Source organism: Cydia amplana, chromosome 6 (genome assembly GCF_948474715.1).
Source record: "Cydia amplana chromosome 6, ilCydAmpl1.1, whole genome shotgun sequence".
Lineage (NCBI taxonomy): Eukaryota > Metazoa > Arthropoda > Insecta > Lepidoptera > Tortricidae > Cydia > Cydia amplana.
Genome location: NC_086074.1, coordinates 14768429 through 14789444, shown reverse-complemented (window position 1 = coordinate 14789444; position 21016 = coordinate 14768429). Strand labels below are relative to the sequence as shown.

Below are 21016 nucleotides of genomic sequence, written 5' to 3'. Positions count from 1 at the left end.
CTAGTTAACAAGATTTTAAGAAGCTCTTATATAACGTAGATAAAATAAGGCTTTACCCCTAACCGTGTCAGGTGGTTGTCGGTTACGGGCACTTTGATCACGTCCGAAACGAGACGCGTCTTCGTAACTTTAGCGTTTGTAATTTGTGATCTTCTGTCAAGTAACACGAACTTCACGATGAATAGCGTTTAGCGTTTAGGGCCCTAAACGCTGGAGAGATTTTTAATGAAATACTTACACAATCTTTGTGCTTAGATGTATAAATTATACTTTTAAATTAAGCATACTATATTCGAAACTATACTATATTATGGCGAAAGCTGGCGTGATACCGTTCTGGACCGAGCAAAGTGGCGTGCTCTTGTGTGGCCAACACTCATTTTGGGTCATCGCGCCAGCCAAGTAAGTAAGTAAGTATACTAATATATTCTAAATACATATTTATTAAGGTATTATTACTTAGTTTTTTCTTAATCCTAGGATTGAATAGTGTCTGCAAAAAAACATACACGTTGAAAACAATCATTACATAAGGTAATAATTTTTTTTTTTTAAATTTTGGTACTTATTTGCAAGATCTAAGTGATATTTATATTTTTTCTACTCCCGTACTTTTATTTGTCATTTAAAGGGTCGTTCACACACCTTTAAAACCCTACCTAATAGTTGTCAAAACAAGTCTTTAGTCTATGCCCCAAAAAAGAATTTGTGCATACACGCAGTATCTTTTTGGCGAATTTACGATACTTCGCGTAATGACCACTTAAAAAATATTGAATGAAATACAGTGTTGCTTATTTTAAATGTCATCTCTGACAAATAAGTGAACCATAGCCATGTTTTTTTTTTTAATTTCATTCATTCATTCATTCTTTTCCCGCCCGTACCCTCCATTTTTGCTACTTCTTGAATTAAAAATATTTGTTAAATTTACAATTTTATTTCAAAGTAAGTGCTTGGTCGTAGAAAAAGTATTGTATGCAACGTTGTTTAACTGAGTCAAAAAATACTCGTGGCGTCTTTATTAACAATTTTCGGCTTCGCCTCAGATTGTTACTCACGCCACTCGCCTTTTTTGACCTCTCTTAAACAACGGTTGCATAAAATACTATTAACAAATATCAACCCACAGACAATCCTAAAGATCGCATTCCTAAAAACCACAACACATGAACCTTTTAATTTATTTCCTACTTGAGTGCAGACCGTAGGGTAAAGTGTGTACCTAAGAGCATATTTTAAATAATTAAAGGGCACCCTATGTAAACACGCATTCCTCGGGCAAAGGCGATGACAACGTCTTAAAATACGGCCGCCCTTTCTTGACATGAGCTGACCTCAACCCCCGCCCCGAGGTTCATTATAATTAATAAATGACCCCCACTTGGTCCGGGCGAGGTATGTGCTTCTAATTAATAACAAACTGTGGCAGTCTTATTGTGCTAAATTAAAGATTGAGTGTATATTTTGAAACTTTAAAACTTGTGACAGAGTTATTTTTTTACATTGTTTTCTCTATTAGTTAGGTAAATCAAATATTTCGTGTTTACTTATTACTTAACTTTTTTATCCACTTCAAGAACCAAGTTTCGAATACGTAATAAGCTATTTCGACACACATACATTTTGATAAATTAAGCTACCATATATCAATATATGTATGTCTCGGATGTGGCTTCAAAATTGGCACGTTTTTTTCTAGCTATTATTTGAATTGATTAACGTCAACGGCTTTTTAGGGTTCCGTAGCCAAATGGCAAAAAACGGAACCCTTATAGATTCGTCATGTCTGTCTGTCTGTCTGTCTGTCCGTCTGTCTGTCCGTCTGTCTGTCCGTCTGTCTGTCCGTCCGTATGTCACAGCCACTTTTCTCCGAAACTATAAGAACTATACTGTTGAAACTTGGTAAGTAGATGTATTCTGTGAACCGCATTAAGATTTTCACCCAAAAATTGAAAAAAAAACAATAAATTTTTGGGGTTCCCCATACTTCGAACTGAAACTCAAAAATTTTTTTTTCATCAAACCCATACGTGTGGGGTATCTATGGATAGGTCTTCAAAAATGATATTGAGGTTTCTAATATCATTTTTTTCTAAACTGAATAGTTTGCGCGAGAGAGCCTTCCAAAGTGGTAAAATGTGTGTCCCCCCCCCCGTAACTTCTAAAATAAGAGAATGATAAAACTAAAAAAAATATATGATGTACATTACCATGTAAACTTCCACCGAAAATTGGTTTGAACGAGATCTAGTAAGTAGTTTTTTTTTAATACGTCATAAATCGCCTAAATACGGAACCCTTCATGGGCGAGTCCGACTCGCACTTGGCCGCTTTTTATTTAACTATACTTGTGAATTGCTGATACCTACTCGGTAATTTCTGGGAAGTTAAACACCCTATCTTCCCAAAATTACCAATACCGTTTTAAATAAATTTCTCGGTCATTTAATTAAGCATTGCGATTATAATTATTGTACAACACACTGGTATCCATTAATTACTGAAATTTAATTCATACGAGGCCCGCACCACTATTTACATTCAAAAACGGCCCCACCCGCATGGAGAACCCTTGCCGGCAAACTTGGCTACCCTAAGATGCTAACTCCTAAGTAGACTTTCTTTGATAGTGCGCTCCGCTGACTTTGAATAAAGGCCACCGGGTCGATAAGTTCTGATCTGTAATTTTATAGCTTTGAAGCCGCCCCTAGATCTGCACGCTGAATTGTGGCCTATTGAACTGCCTTGGCTTTGTTTTGTAAAGAAACCGCAAGCGTCTTGAGGCGAAGGTATAAACCATTAACGTTAAATTAATAAGTTGCCGGTTCCGTTCTGACGGACGGGTAAAAGTAACGGGCAGTAAAGAGGTCAAGCTCCTTTTAAAAGTCAGACTAAAGTTTGTGAAGACTACGTCGGCATTTTAGCGGGAAGTTTGTAAGACGCGATAATAAATCTAATGAGCAAGTACAAAGATCAGTCCCAAGGAGGCGGATTAGCCTTTATCTCGGTGCACGTAAAGCGGTGATACTTATATGAGTGCCCCTTTTATTGCATTATACGGGGGAAGGGTTGCCGGGCCCTCGGCGGCCTAACGTCTCACGACTACGGGAAGAATTTATAAATAAGTTAAGCGAGGGCCCGCCTTATTCTTCGCCTACTTTGTTTATCATATTTAAATTATTAGAGTCAGATGTGGAACGTGTACCTAATTGCTGTACTTTGTTAAGATAATGTACCTTTGGCGCGGCTCCACTTTTGTTTTCTTGTTTTGGAGCGATATAAATTCACAGGAGGACGCCGGTAACGCCCAACTTTCGTGTTCTGTTTTTGTGCGGACGCTACTTTCGGAGGGAAATAAAATTTGTTATGCAGCCGTTTGGAGGCCGTAGGTGCCTTGAGATAATACTCCAAGTTTCCTTAACTCTGCGACAGTCCTAAACTACAGCATTTCGCCAGCGCGGTATCTTATTCCAAGTTACATACATATTTCTTTGGATATAAAGGTAATTTAAATCTTATCAAACCAAAATTATTAGTATCTGTGTCGTACATCAAAATAAAATCTTAATACAAAGTGACTCGTTACACAACGTTTAAGATGTATTCAAGAAAACAGCGCGTTGTTCATAGATTAACATTATTTCTTACATAAATCACTTTTAAGTGTTATTTCATTTCCTTAGGAACCCTCGCATGCGGCACACGCGTCGAACGAATAAGTAATTGAAATTTGAGACCAACTTTTGATTTTACGGAATGATTTCACCCCACTCCTTTTGAAATTATTATGAATTTCCCTTCCTTGCGGGACAGGCACGTCTTGAATAAATGGCTTACCTTTCATACGGCGGGAAACAGCGGAACTGTTAGCGAGCTTGACATTTGTATTTACATAGGAAAATAAATTCTGCTTGATTTACTATCAGGCAATCAGTTTTCTTGTTTGTTGTTTATTTACAATGCTTCACTGAACCTGAGAAAAATATCTGGGGGCACGGTAGTGCCCCCGCCAAGACGAGCAAAGCGAAGCGCAAGGGCACTACCTACCTTTTCTCGAAGCGCTTCGTCGATTTTTTGAACCCTCATAACTTGGGTTTGGATTATACCAGATAAACAAAATTCTCGGGATATGATGTCAATAGTGGACTTATTAAACATAAAAAATTTCAATTGCATAGCTCTTATACTTAAGATTTTATTCATATCTAAAAAACCCCAATTTCGTCACTGACTCACTCACTCACTGTTGATCATCAAAACCTCTAGGGTACTTCCTGAAGTCCTAGGAAGCTGAAATTTGGTATGTAAGATAGTATTAGTACACAAACAACAAAATAATTCAAAAACTTGAAATTGTTTGCCCCTAAGGGGGGAAAAGGGGGTGGAATTTTGTATGGGAAATCAATAACCGCTGAACCGATTTAGTTGAAATTTGGTATGTAGATAGTTTTTGTAATGGGGAATGGCATTGAATAGTTTTCAACCCCAAAATCACCCCGTAAGGGTGAAAAGGGGGTGAAAAAGGGCGTTAGGGGAAAAGGTGGGTTGAAGTTTGTATGGGGAATCAGTAAAAAGCAGATTGTATAAAAGATGCCCCGAGGTACGTATTTCAGGATTTTTAATAGTACCTTAAATCACACGTGCAACCGTTTAAATTAGGGGATGGAAGCAACTTACAAAAAGGAGTGAAATCCCACCAAAAACATTTTCATGTAAAATGTTGCCAAGACGAAACCATAAGGCTCGCACTGACAAAAAGTTATCAGATCTTTTGTAGAGCCAAGCTTCTAACTCTACAAGCCCTAACTTCAAAAACTCTATACCTTAGTGAAAATAAGTGGCTTGGCCGTTTCGTTACGCCAAGAACTATTGTATTATAAAAAATAATGAATAGTGAATACATTTTTCACCTTACGTCCATGTGACAGTAGCGAAACGGTCAAGCCACATATTTTGACTAAGGTGTAGAGTTTGTGAAGTTAGGGCTTGTAGAGTTAGAAGCTTGGCTCTACAAAAGATCTGATAACTTTTTGTCAGTGCGAGCCTTATGGTTTCGTCTTGGCAACATTTTACATGAAAATGTTTTTGGTGGGATAAATATTTCTATGAAATTCACGAAAGTATTATACATTCTGAGATTATGAGTGGTGGTTGACGGAGACGTAGTTTGGCTACAACTTGAACAAAAAAGCAGTGGCATAAAACTTCGGTGGATAAAATTCGGAAGTAATAAATACTATGTATACAAAAAACGAAATACGATTTATCTACGTAGTATTTACAATAAATTGTGGTACGCAAAATTACAAAAATAATTGTTAACATTGGCAAAAGACAAGGACTGTGTGAGACAAGGACAACTTATTTAACCTATTGTAACGTCGATTCCATAAGTAGGTATCACACGTTTACGTTAAAAGAACAGTTTCGTAGAAAATGATATATTATCGCACTACTAAATGCTAAAACGTGTTATGTTAGACTTTGTTACTAGTCTAACATAACATAACAAAATAAAACATTATGTTCGGTCTAGACAAAATCGTTGTAGGTTGTACAATTTACAAAATTTAATCTGTGGCAGGGTGAAAGGGATAATAATAGCAAAGCACGTGCTTGCGACAATCCAAAACATCATTAAGGCAACCGTGCGGAAGCGCACCGTATTTCAAAGCACCAGGTAACGGCTAAGATCACAAACGTTCCCAGCATCCTTTATTCGGCGATTAAAACTCGCTAGAAGCAGCAAGATGTCTACAAGACCAATAAACAAGCCCGGAGCGCGGCGCGAACGTCCAAAGTTTCGAGCGCGTTTAGAGTGCAGAGGACCAGTAATGAGGGTTGGAAATTTCGGCACATTGCGGCCCAAACCGCACGCGGCATCTTGGCTTATTATTAATTCCGTAAGACGCGGCCCCGATGTCCAAGACGTGCGCTGAGATTTGAGACAAAAGTCGCAAGGGCGGAAGGGACGGCCCCCCGACTCTCGACGACACGTACGAGCCGAGGAGGATTTACAGGTGGTTTTAATAACGCTCGCCACTAATGTCGCGAGATGAATACTTAATGGACGGATCATCGGGATTCTAGAGTCAACTTTGGTTAATGAATGCGTGATGGCGTCTTCGCTGTGTAAATATATAAATTGTCTAACGCCAAGCTACTTAGAAGGAATCTTAGGCTATTAAAAGAGTAAACATGGCGTATAACCTGTTTAAACCACATAATTCGTTAGGTATAATACGAGGGCTGTTTGATAAGTACCCGTTTTCCAAATGTATTAATATCACGGAACCGAAAATATCTATACAATCGTTTTAAGCCATTTTTCAGAGGTGGGATTTTTTTTTAAAAAACAGCATTCTTTTGTTTTTTTCTCATTTGACAGCGATTCAGTGAAAGCGTGAACTTAAAATTGTGAAAATGGAGAAAGAGCAGTATCGGTCTGTAATTAGATTCTTGTTTTTGGAAGGAAAAACATGTGATGAAATAAAAGTAAGAATGCAAGTTGTTTACCATGAATGTGCTCCTTCTATGACAACCGTCAGATACTGGTTTAACGAGTAAAAGCGGGGGAGAACAACCGTCTTTGATGAGGATCGCCCAGGCCGCCCAATTGAGGTGACTACAGACGATATGGTTAAGAAAATTGAAAATATCGTTTTAGCCGACCGCCGAATTGAACTTCGAGAAATCGTTGATGCTGTAAATGTTCCAATCGAGCGGGTACAAAACATATTAGAAGAAAAATTGGGTATGAAGACAGTATCGGCGAGGTGGGTGCCGCGTTTACTCACGGAGGAGCAAAAACGGAACCGACTGACTACTTCGGAGCAGTGTTTGGCCGTGTTCAAACGTAACCCGAAGGAGTTTCTGCGTCGTTTCGTGACCGTAGACGAAACGTGGGTCACCACTACACCCCGGAAATGAAAGGGCAGTCGAAGCAGTGGATTTTACCGGGTGAACCTGCTCGAAAGATAGCAAAAATCGTCCCAACGGCTGGAAAGGTCATGGCGACCGTTTTTTGGGATTCGCAGGGTATTATACATATTGAGTTCTTAGAAAAGGGGAAAACGATAACAGGGCAGTACTATGCCAATTTATTGGATGAATTTTACGCTGTGTTGAAGGACAAACGACCCCATTTAAAAAATAAAAAAGTACTGTTTCATCACGACAACGCACCAGCTCATTCGTCTAGAGTTGTGATGGCTAAAATAACACAATTACGCTATGCCCTATTGCCTCACCCCCCGTATTCTCCAGATTTGACCCCATGCGATTTATTTTTGTTTCCCAACCTGAAAAAATGGCTCGGTGGTAAGTGATTTGGATCAAATGACGAAGTCATTGCCGTCACAGAGGCCTATTTTAATGACTTTCCGAAATCATACTTTTTGGATGGTTTATTGAAGCTTGAATATAGGTGGAACAAGTGTATAGAGCTAAAAGGAGACTATGAAGAAAAATAAATGCATATAAACCAAAACAACTGATAATTTTTTTCATAAACGGGTACTTATCAAACAGCCCTCGTACTGACACATGTAAAAAAATGCATCTCGCATAATGTTTAACAACTCAAGTTGGTGGACTAACAAAGTTAAGTTTCAGACTAGGACGATCTGATAGTTGTTCGAGAATGGGATGCATTGATTTGGAAATATTGAGCAGCATTACTGTAGGTAGGTAGGTAGTAGGTTAAGTGTGAACAGAGGGCCTACCGCGAACCACGTTCGAAGTGTTGCCTCTCTGTCGCACTTTTAAATTTGTACATAAGTGTGACAGGGAGACAACACGTCGAACGTGGTTCGCGGTAGGCCCTCTGATGTCCAAGATGTCCAAAATTGCGAAATATCCACATGGAAAAATTTCGAAAACTTCTCATATTTTTGTATGGTAATCGAAGTTTTCCATATCGAAAGGGAAAAACTTCTTTGTTTCCATTTTACAGGAAACTTCTTTGTTTCCTGTAAAAATTTCCTGAAATTTCCGTGAACTTTCCAACTTCTTGGATTTTTTTGCAACTTTAACTATAACTATTTCCAAATGTCGCTAAATTATTAGTTAGCACTAATATTAAATTCCAACCGCCGACGTAACCAGCGATTTATTTACAAAGTGCGAATCCCTTTAAAATGGCTGCTCTGTTGGGTGCTCTCAAAAACTCGTTAGAGCGCCGAGGGTCACGTCTCGAGACAAAATGCTCCGAGTTAATGCGAGATACATTGTTGCAGTGGCTTGCTGGAAACAATGTCGCCATGTCGTATGTAGTGTTGGTAGGACCTCGAGTCTTTGAGTCTACATTTGAAGGGATCTATATCGGAATCCCTAAAGTATTTTTTCCTATCTTTGCATTCCCTAATATTGTTTGTCATAATGATCAGTTATCCTAACACTAAAAACCCTAATTTTGGTTTCCTTAATTATTGATTACTTATCCTAATGTTATTAAGCATATTTTCTTTTTATCGAGGGTCGCAGTTCTAACCCTAACCTAACCCACTTTTGTGGTAGCAAGTTCTAAAACCTAACCATTTCTCAGAACCTTACATTATGGAAAATAATCGTTATGTCAATTGATCGTTAGGGCATGTGCCCATTAGGCCAAACCAATTAGGGCAAGTGACTTTAGGACAAACGTTGTTAGGGATTCAGAATGACACCCATTTGAAGAACTTGACTCGTGTTTATGAGCCCGCTCTAAAAAAACGACTCTTTGAAGTGAGGATGCGAGTCCTATATTGAGCCTACACGAGCCTCCGAATAAAGACTCCGTCAATAATTTTATAGGTTTTATCAAATAAGTACTCGTACTAGAAAAGAAGCGTTGTATGGTGTACCTAATCCATGAATTTTACATAAAGACGAAATGAATATGTAATTTGGATTTTTTATTAATAAATTGAATTTTCCGAAAAGGACTCAAGTCTCTACAAAAGACTCTGATCTCTAAAAAATTTAAAAGAACTCGAGTTTCGACTTAATTATATGAGTCTAAAAAATATAGTCGGGTCTTAAAGCACTTAGCCTTAAACAACACTAGTCGTATGAGTAAATAACTTTAATGTTAGAATCATGTATTCAACTTTGGGTATCTGAGAAACCCTAGTCCAGAGCTATTTCTTATTTACCTACAAAGTTATTTACGATTGTATTAAACATATGTACATTTAAAACCAGCTTGTTTTACTACAATCAAAAGGAATAAAGATATATTGTGTAGATTTTTCTGATTCTGGTTTTCATTATTCATCAATCTCAAAGAATATTTAAGTAACTATATCTTTCTTTATTCATATTACTTTTATAAGTTACTGCAAAAACATTGCATTGTACCTACGTATCCAAAACCTGTAAAATATTCTGATCAAAAAGTGTGTTCAATCAAGGATTCTTTGGATAATTAAGGAGTGAAAATTGTTTTGAAAAAAAAAAACAATTTATGTTAAGTATATCTCTAATGAAGTATCTCACAAGTAGCATTATCAATGATCTCTAACATCACATTATCTCCACACATGTTGCCGACGATTAACTAGAAGAATTGCCAATATCGCCTGTGGGCGTGCACAGCACACTCACGAGCGATTATGGCCAAGTGCCCGCCGGGGAGCCGTAGCGAACGCTAAAGTGTCTATATGTTATCGTAAAAGACGTTTGTAATTGATTGTGTTACTACTTAGATTTCGGTAGACAGGTAAGGAAGACAAACGCTGCAGAAGTAAAGAAAATAGAGCAATAGGTATATTTAATCAAGAAAGACAAATTAAATTATTCTTATTATGTACACACATTAAACACGCTGCAATTAAATTTGTACATTGAAATTTATTATCTACATAAGTAGACGCAAACGTAAGTTCAGCAGTGGACACTATACACTCTGATTTGAGTCCAGTCTTGGTCTTCATCTCATATCAATCTTAATTACCTACTTAAAATCTATTTCAAATTAAATACTAATACATGGAAGACTAATTTTATGGTAACTTAGTGGCGCCATCTCTTGCAGTTGGGGAGAACTGCCAAACTCGGTATGTAGGCTAAGTTTAACACAGAATAAACGTCTACGAACGCGTTTCTAACTTTCATACAACTTTACTCGAAGGTTATGAAAATATTGTTTTTATGTTTCGCCTATTTGACTATAACGCCAAATGATTAACATATAAATTCAAGTAATTAAATGAAATGGAAAACCTAGATTCGGTAACGAAAATAACGTCCTACATTGGGTATAGTATTAGAGTAAGCACCTTCAAGTAAATATTTCAAAAACTAATTAATCAATTCCATTCGACTTAGCTAAAACATAGCCTCTGCTCACGCAAACAAGAAGCGGTCATCCAAATCGCATCAATCTTTCGTTCCGTGCCAGAACGCTGCAGGAACAGTCGCATTTTTGGTGTGAACGATAAATTTGTCGTTAATCCAGAGTGTTAAGTGATTAAGCGCGCGGCGCGCGGCCGGTCTCTTACGCACCGATTTGTTCTGTTATAAGCACTAGCTGTAGTAGTGCGCTACAAGTTATCGATAAGAATAACACAAGGTTTTTTCACGGCTGTACTTGCTCGTATGCTGTAGAAAATTATTATGGCGACGGATGTCGCTAACTGCAACCTAACTAACTATTCTGGGTCTAATTCTACTTAAAGTGTCCTAAGATACCTATCGGAAATTTTGGCTACCATCTACGGCGTAGCACGTGAAACGTTGCGTCTGTAAAGTTAGTACTAGGCTATAGCAGAGACTAGTAAATATAAGACGAACAACCTCCATACAACACCGCGTTCTTCGCGTGGTTTTTTACCATTTTTCCGTTTTAGCTTTATAGGTACGTATACAATCTGTCATCTACTGCTGTTTATGATTTCTAAACGTAAAATCCGACTTTCCTGGCCGCTGTCATAGGGTGGCTGCTATAGTTATTGGCCACTCTTAACAATAAGGCTTCAATTGGCTTGTTTTTTCTTATTTCTTAGGAGTGGCCAGTTTTAATTTTAATTTAATTTAATTTTATGTTTTTTTTAATGAACGATGGGATTTTTAAGGCCTGAAAGAAATGATTTTTATTTTTTTTATTTTTTTATTACTATGCAGTGGCTTACTATGTACTATGGAGGTATACACAAAGGTACAGTAATTAAGGCATAATAAAATCATTGTAGTCATGTCTATTTTTCTATGGGGTAGGTAGGTAGTTAGGTACTTCTTTTGGGGTACATACTGTACTACTCTACTGAATGACTGAGTTTTACATAAGTTCGACAAAAGTGGGCACTGCGCCTGCGTGGGCATCAATAAAAAAAGGAACCAATCGCAGGGCGTATCAGTGATATCCATCTAAAAAATCTATTATCGATGTATCGATACATAACACTGGATTGTAACAACACTGGCCGGAACGGCGTCGACGGCGATATTTCTTTCCGGCGACCGGCCGGACGATATTTCACGGCCGGGTAATGCACGGCCCGCGATTGAAACATAACGACTAATTGTTATTTATTGGTCGAAGTGAAGAAGTGAGTAGGGAAGGAAATTATTGAATTGTTTTATTGTATTGTTTGTTTCGAAGATTTAAGATCTTCTATTATTTCTTACTAACCGCGAGGCGATATATTTTTTTTTTGTGTAACGACGTTGAGAAATTAAAGGCTTTTTTATTTTATTTTATTTTATTTTATTAACCGCGAGGAGGTACCTACCTAAGTAAAAGATTATTGTTTTGGAAATAACCTGTATCGCCTGAATGTGTTTAGCTATGAAGATGACGTGAAATTCGGATTGTGAAGCATGACTGTTGCAACAGCATTGACGCGGGCGATGTCACTGTCAATTTCCTTGATAAATTGCATTGATGTCGTTGTTGCATTACTGTTTCGATTAGAACGTCCAATTCCTCACTAAATAAACGAGATTTACACTAAAATCGCTCGCGCCAACGCTTCAGCAGTAACGATCCAAGTCATCCAAATGTCACATTAATAAAGAAATACCTAATATAAAGTTTATTAAATTCAAAAGTAACCAGTGCGTTCAGACATAGGTAATATTTGAAATTCAATTGATACCAATACAGCGACGAGTGATTTTTAACGGTATTCGTATAGTAAGAACTGCTGTTTTTATTTGTTTACCTATGTGTACCTACCCATAAGTGAGCCGTGTACACACGAGAGCAAACAGGGCCCCGTGTCCACCGGTCACGCTTTGTAAGGGCATTCTTATACAAGTTATCCGGTGCAATAGGGGGAAACCCTTTTTGTTGACATGAGATTATGTGGACATGCGAAAAACTTTTATTTTAGTATACATATCATAAGCCTAACATTGTTTCAATAAAATGTAACATTTTAAAGCTAGGTAGACTTAAATACTTATACTGAATCTGAAAAGATCAGTACCTACCAAACTAACATACCCAGTAGCTTTATCGTGACTCGTGACAAATAAACAAGCATTGATCAAAGTTAACAAATTATACACGAGTATTAAATAACTAGGACATTAATCGAAATTAAACCAAAACTAGGCAATGTATATTTGACAACACGATACTAACTTTTTGATGTTTGGATTACTTACTCTTAAAATATTTAGATTTGTTTGTGACTAAAAAAACGTAAATAGGAATATAAAAAGATTTACCAGCTACTTGATTATTGCTGCAAATATGTACAAGAAATAAGGAAATTCACAACTTATGTGGACCAGGCCTACTACTTTCTTCTCAAGATTTGTGCAGTACGGTAGAAATAACACGTAGCCTCCGTAGCCTAGTCGGCAGTGACCCTGCCTACGAAGCTGGAGGTCCCGGGTTCGAATCCCGGTAAGGGCATTTATTTGTGTGTTCATCACAAATATTTGTTCCTTAGTTATGGATGTTTTCTATGTATTTAAGTACTTATATGTATCTATATATTATATATATCGTCGTCTAGTACCCACAATACAAGCCTTATGAGCTTACCGTGGAACTGGGTCGATTTGTGTAAGATTGTCCCATAATATTTATTATTAAATACAAATAATTGTCAAAGAACCGATCCACACAACTCCCCACTCCACCCGTTTCTAAACAGGACAATCGTATTTGTACGACGTCCGAGCGATCAAAGCGATAGCCAATAAATAAATAGTTGATTTGCTCCGTAAATACTACAACGGTCGGAATACTTTTACAAGAATTCGGGGGTAGCTGATTGATTTGCTTTAGCTATTTTGGAATACGATAGGATTGTTTGGATTTTGTTGTTTCAATCAGTGTGCTTACTGCTGGGATGGGCAACGGGCGCCATTCTTACGGTAACATAAAATACGTTGTTAAATTTATATGTATGGAAGAATGTATACAATTAATCTTTGAATTAAAATTTATTTAAAATTATTTCTAATTTAATGTGTACTTACTAACATTAGCATATTAAGATTAATTTATATTATATTTACTTATGTCTGAAATAAATGATTGAATTGAATTGAATTGAATTGAAAATATATATTCTAAATGCCAGTTTAGTAAGAGCCTTATAATTATGCGATTATAAGTAATCATTGATGGAGTCACATCTACATATGCAGTTTTAATATTATATAATTGAGGTATGACGTCGAACATAGGTATGACGATTTAAGCTAAGTATCTAAATAAACATGGTGATAAGTATCTTGTAATTGTGAACAAAATCCGTTCATTATGTCATAAACAGGAATAAATCAATTTACTAATTATTACAATAGTTATACACGAAAATAAAATGTGGAACAACTTATTCATTATACGAGGGGCGTTCAAAATATTCTCGGTATTGATATCTTACGACCTCTTCTAAAATTTCTTTCGTTACTGGCCGCTAAGGTTTATTCATTGACATTAAAAAAAAGTATAATTCGAACCGAGATGGTCTTTTGTTTTTCTGCAATTGCTGAACAAACATGAACATCATGTGCGAATTGACAATGTTAACTAAATTAGAACATCGATGCGTGATAAAATTCTTGACAAAACAGGGTAAAAATCAAAAAACCATAAAAGAGGAAATGGATTGTGTTTACCGTGAGTCTGCTCCTTCTTTATCTACCATTCAAAAGTGGTCAAGCGAGTTTAAACGCGGAAGGGCGAGTATTGAAGATGACCCTAGACCTGGCCGGCCTGTAGTAGCTACTTCACAAGAAAATATTGATAAAGTGGAAAAACTTATATTGGAAGATGGTCGAGTGAAGGTAAAATCTATAGCACAAGTAACCAATCTCTCTATTGGTACCGTACATGATATTATACATGACCATCTTAATATGTCAAAAGTAAGTGCAAGATGGGTTCCGCGAATGCTGACTCGGCTTCAAAAAGACATGCGTGTAGCTTGTTGTTCCGATTTTATTGACCTGTGCGGTGAAAATCCTGATGAGGTGCTGCAAAGAATAGTTACTGGAGATGAAACCTGGGTTCATCATTATGACCCAGAGGGTAAACAAGAGTCCATGCAGTGGCACATTAAGGGTTCAGCTCATCCCAAGAAGTTCAAGGTCATCCCTTCAGCTGGCAAGGTCATGGCCACGATATTTTGGGATTGTGAAGGAGTATTACTAATCGATTATAAAGAAAAAGGTGTAAATATCACAGGACAGTACTACGCTAACATTCTACGTCAATTAAAGGATGTAATTAAAGAAAAGAGGCGAGGAAAGTTAACCAAAGGTATTCTGCTTCTGCATGACAACGCCCCCGTCCATACTGCTCATATTGCCAAGGCAGCTATTGTTGAATGTGGGTTTAAAACTGTTACTCACCCACCGTATAGTCCGGACTTAGCCCTCAGCGACTTCTTTTTGCTCCCCAATCTTAAAAAGGATCTGCGTGGAAATAAATTTTCTGACGATGAAGCATTGAAGGCGGCAGTGGAGGAGCATTTTTACACGAAAGATAAAAAATATTTTTACGAGGGATTAAAAAAAATAATTGATCGATCTTTTAAGTGTATGAACATAGGGGGGGAGTATATTGAAAAATAAAAATATCAAACTTTTCGTACTTGTTTGTTTTCATTCTCATACCGAGAATATTTTGAATACCCCTCGTACTTGCGTGTTGATAAATAATATTGTATCATTCCTACACATTGTACCCAAATATACCAATATTGAAAACTGCGCCATCTATTCAAAACAATGAGAACTACTACGAAAACTGACTAACAAGGGTAGTCCACTTCGGAGGGTTGTAAAAGGAAACTCGGCGTGATTCCGAATGGTGTGTTTCTAAGTGTTTGCGTTTTAAGTTCGTATAAACGAAACACTGTTTTATTACAAAGACGCAAAGCTGAATTCTGAATGTCAGCAACGTTATTTATTTTTCTTTTATTTTCTTTGCACTTCGACGCTCATTTGTATGATTTGTAAACTTTTCTAAGAGGCCAGTATTTTTAATGCATTTTAATAAATTACTTTAGCACACTTTTAGATAAAAAGCGTTGTTTAGTAAACTTTTTATGTCTGTTTTCCCGCTAGAGGCGCTGGTGTCGAGGAAAACGAGGCACTCAAGGACAACCGAATCCCTTTGTCTCGTGAAGAACTTTAGCAGTCATTACATCACGCTCTTTGTTGCATACCAAACGTCTTCCCTATTCGTGGAATAACGTTACATCAAAGATAAAGAGATTACTTCGGGAAGGGTTTTATTTGGGACGGAATTAGCTACTTTATCGAATTTAAACTGTTGTGAGACATGCTAACATTGAATAGTTTTACGGTTTAGACTCACTTGTTTTAAGTCACTCGCGCGACATGTTACTACTTTATCTTTTTATCTACACACATGTCATTAGTGCTCTATAATGCGTTCAGAAACCGTAGGAAATGACAAGCTTTATTACAACCAATTTTACTATGAGAACTTTCTTATCTGTGGTAGTAGGAAAATTTGTACTTTAATGTACATAACGTTATAGATTTTTGTAAGGTTATGAGTTTAAATTTGGAACAGCAGTCAAAACTCAAGTGGGTCTCTATTCTAGTATCCATAGATATTAAAACAGTTATCGACACGAAACGTCAATTTAGTATGTTTTTTTAATATAAACCGCACGATATTTGATCTCGAGTGACATGAGAATAGGGACTTCATTCTTTTGTCTAGAAATTAAAAAAACTACGGATGTGTGACATGCGTGAAAAAAGTTTTCATTCACCGCCATTTGACGTACAGTTAATCTTTTAGTTAGATTTAAGTATGTGTTTAGATAAAGTAGTGTATGTTACTGTACATAATTAGGCATTAAACCACTCATGTGATCCTTTTAAGAAACTCACTAACGTTCGTTTCTTAAACCCACACTCGTATTTTAATGCCTCTCATTATGTAGCAGTCACATAAACTACTATTATTCACCTTGATTGGTATACACGTGCAAGTATAAAATGTGCGCCAATCCTGAATAATTAAATTTGGGTATATTTATATATCCGCCTTTTTTTAACTGTTAAAAACTCACATTGAGACCTTATCTATATATCTTTTTTAATAAATACAAAGAAATTATTTTTCAGACAGATTGTTTCTAATTGTGAAACTCTTAGTTTCGTTATAATTCTTAACAACTTCAGTGCCCGTGCCAAGCGCTCGATTTTCAATACAAAATAAAAACACCTAGCGTGTTTTTGGCAGTGAATGTGTTAAGAGATATATAGGTATATAATGATGAGCATGGTTATCATTTATTATGTACCTACACGGAAAAAAAGAAGCGTTAGCAAAGTAACAATTTGGCTTCGTTACAATTTATATAGTTGAATACAACCAAGACTTATTTAAAATGCGGAATAAAGCTTTGTAATTGACAAACAAGCAATTATTGCTAAACGTTCTTGGTTGTTTTAACCAAGTATTACTAATTTGTTTTCAAACGCGTGTTATTTAATAAATTTAATTGCATAATTTTACCAACTGGTTTGTATCATTATACCAACTTACGTTAACCTAGTTGACTTCTTTGATTTTAACAACAAACTTTGCAGGCTCCCTCCGAGCCAAGTCACTCGGTTGTAGACAGCAAAAACTTATTTATTTCTAGCCATTTCATTTTCTCAGTGTACCATAAATAACATCAATTCCATCCATGACATCCATCCATTAGTCCATTTCTTTTAATACTAATAGTAGTTTTCGTTTTTAGGTTCCGTAGTCAACTAGGAACACTTATAGTTTCGCCATGTCCGTCTGACTGTCTGTTTTATGTTACCTTGAATGCATAATATGTTTTTAATTTTTTTAACAAGCAGAATCGTCTGCGATCGATGCTATTAAGCTTAGAATAAATTTAAAAGTGGAAAAATTACTGTCTTGGGTGAGCCTTGAAGCCTCTGGATCGATACTCCAGCGCTCTGTCATCTGAGCCACCAAGACCTTATCCATAGCCAGCAAATCTTTCCACCATATGGGTCAAGGGGATCCGAGCGACATCTACCGTAAGCGTTACACTTCTTGAACGGCTACCGGAGTTCCAAGTCATATAAATGCATAATATGTGCTATTAAGAAACATTACAAGATTACATTGAAAAAAATAGTTTAAGTAACATTATGATTTATGAGGTTCACGTCGTGTGTTTTTCCATGAGTTGAAACGCGTCAATAAAGCCTATTGAAATTGAAGGTGTTGTTCACTGAATATGTAATCATCAACGTGTGGTACAAGCGAAAAGCTGAAGCGTTCCACCACACGAGCAAAGAAAACATTTCTTAAAGGTATTTTAATTCAAGTAATTAACCACATTAACGCCCTGAACCCTTTACCAGGCTGACAGTTCAAAAATGAAAATGAATGTCAGTCTTACTCATCGAAAATAGAACATTTGTTTGAAGTTCGGTATGTGGGAAATATACGTATATCCTTTAGCCTGGTAAAGGGTTAAAGATAAAGTAAGCCAAATGCCAGGCCACTACTATTTACGTAAAAACTGAAAAAATAAATTAACTTTTAGAGTATGTGCGGAAAGAGAAGAGTCGTGGAATGTATGGGGCCCAGTACATTCCACGACTCTTCTCTTTCCGAACAGACTCTATTGATAAACGCGCTAGTGACGCGCGACAAGCCTCAATTGGCTATTATTACTTTGGATTAATCTGTCATTTTGACTTATGTATTCGTAAGAAAGGAAAAAAAGATAAATTAACTTATTGCGGCTTATAAAGTTTTATTAATGATGGATCACAAATATTGTGTAAGTAAATTCAATTGAAAGTTTAATAATCGCCACCGCTTATGCCTTAAATGTAATGCGACGTATAAATACCTTTAAGCAGATTTATCCAATAAAATCGTAATGTTCTGAAATTTCAGAACGCCTTTGGTATACGTGTTTTAGGTATAAAAGTGCCTTTGAAACCGTGTTTTGTACCTGGTAAATACAACAGTAAATGGTGCTGTCTTTTTATATATATTGAAATATGATGCGATTGGAAATGTTTGTTTCTTGCTGGAGTGAGCGCTACCATTCCTATATATTTGCCTGGATTATATTCATACTGGATTCATACTGGAAATTTACTCCACTTTGTCTTCCGTGCATCGCTTTTTTTTGTATGGAACAGCACGAAAGATCTAGAGCTGTGTTTGCGCAAATATGCTAGGCAAAAGTGAATTGGTAAAAGAAAATACGGACGGCGACAGGAAATAAATAGATTTGGAGGCAAATCAACGTAACCAGTTATAATAATGTCACTTTAATTACCTATTTGAAATACACGCAAATGCTTCGACAGTGGAAATTAGTATAGGTTTTATTAACACATTCAGTGGCACAGTGTTTTGTCTATCTGTGACGCGTATTTGTCTATCTATGTTGTAATACGCGTAGATATTATTAGGAATTTCCTAAATATTTTCACAATAAATGGAAATTTTCGTTCCTAACACAATTTTGTTAGAAGTTTTCTCAGTTTCGAAATCTTTTCGTTTTCACATATGAGTAAGGAATCATTTCTAACTATCAGTATTATCATGTTATGTTATAAAACTTATAAATCCACCGACTACGACCATTTTAAATTTATAAAAGAGGATTAAAATAACTCAGACATCGCTCAACCATTACATGTAGGCTTCTTTGAACAGTCTCAAACATCAATAGTTATTTATAGGTACTTTATTGAGTTTATTGTGAACGATTTTCATTGGAATTTGAATAAATGCCATATTGCCTTCGCTTTCACAGGCCAATTCGTACAAAATGACAAATATCTTATTAAACTGACTATTATCTTCACAATAAAATGACAAACCCATACTCTTATTTTAACAATAAGCTGGGTTCAAGCTATATTTGACTGATTGTATATGGTTACTACCACAAAAGTTAACCCTTTACAAGGCTAATATATTATATTTCCCACATACGGCACTTCGAACATGTGCTATATTTTTGATGAGTAAGACTGACATTCGATTGTCATTTTTGTCAGTCTGGTAAAGGGTTAAGGGCTTTAATGTGGTTAATTGCTTACTTGAATTAAGATAAAGATAAAAGATAGTTTATTCAAGTAGGCATAATTACAATGCGCTTATGAACGTCAAATAAAGCTAGGTAGACCGGTTCCAACCCTACACCTCTGCCCCGAGAAGATTTAAATCCCCCCTCAATTGGAGGAGGGTATCCCAATATGGGACCGGCAACAAACTCGGCGGGAAACATCTTTTCAAAAAAAAAATTCATCTTATAATTAACATGCATTACGAGAAAATAAGGAAAAAGAAATACAATTTAAATTACTATAGAATTCATGCAATTATACACATAAGGTGTAATAGAAATTAGATTTAAAAATATATACATATGTACATGGAATCATACAAATACGTAGCTCTTTCAGAAAACATATCAAATACTTACAAAAGGAAAAGAAAAAAGAAAAGAAAAAGAAAAGAAAAGAAAAGAAAAGAAAAGAAAAGAAAAGAAAAGAAAAGAAAAGAAAAGAAAAGAAAAGAAAAGAAAAGAAAAGAAAAGAAAAGAAAAGAATAAAACCTTTAACAAATTTATTAAAGGGTTAATTTGTACTATACCTTTATACAGGGCGCAGGGGGGTGCGGCGCGGCCGGCGGGCTGCGGGGCGCATTCGGCAGCTGAAGAAGGTGCCGGATGCTGTACCCTTGCCGGGACTTGCGGGACATTCTGGAACCGAACAATATGTACACGTCAATAAATACACACATTTACACACAAGCACGATTCGATGCAAGTGTTCAAGATATGTCATTTTGCAGGAGTCGCGCCGGGCGAGTTGCTAACCAGGGACAAGTGAAAGTGTCATCACTTTCGCCCGTAAGTATTCGTTTGATATACTTTCGAAAGTGGCATACCCATATTTTTTACATCTCCATAGTTTCGTTTTTCTTTATAAGCACATTCATAAGTGCATAGAGGGCAGCGCCATCTCTCTCGCTGTACTAGAATTTCTTAGTAAATAATTCGGATGAAAGGTGATGCCTTTAGACTTGGCCATCCATGTAAGTGAACTTAGTGTCGGACCACGCTAAGTTGTGGCAAGTGTTATTATATAGTGATTGGGATATTGTATATGCATTCTTACTGCCAAGCTAGTGCAAAATTAGCGTAATAAGAATCTAATCGTACCTTCATTTTATTTTAAAAGTTACATGTTGCCCATCACTAGTCTTCACGCCACGCAAAATCTTCACGAGCAGAAAAAAAATAGAGTTCCATAATTTTATTAGAGCCCGATTCCGCTTTAACAAATTGTTATGGGTTTGAACTGGTTTTGATACGAACTTGACGATCGTCTTGGTGATTGGGGTGCAACTATCATTTCATTTTGCATGCACCAATCAGCGTGAACAATCAAGGTCGTATCAAATTAAAACCTAGAAAGTTGTTACATCTGTAACGGGCATCTGGCTCCTGGTAACTTCGGTAAAGGGTCTACCTAAACTGGACGGATATACTGAAATTCCGATCGTAAACCATCGCGTTGGAGCTCTTTGGCATGCCTTAGT

The 21016-nt window shown here is 36.6% G+C and overlaps 1 protein-coding gene across 1 annotated transcript in view; it reads right to left on the bottom strand.

Annotated features, from left to right (window-relative positions):
- Positions 1 to 21016, bottom strand: part of LOC134648967 (uncharacterized) — a 222827-nt gene that overhangs the window by 195340 nt on the left and 6471 nt on the right. Inside the window, exon 2 of the mRNA XM_063503638.1 lies at positions 20066 to 20174. Within this exon, the coding sequence (XP_063359708.1) occupies positions 20066 to 20173 (108 nt within the window). The 5' untranslated portion in view covers position 20174. The remainder of the gene's footprint in view (positions 1 to 20065; positions 20175 to 21016) is intronic.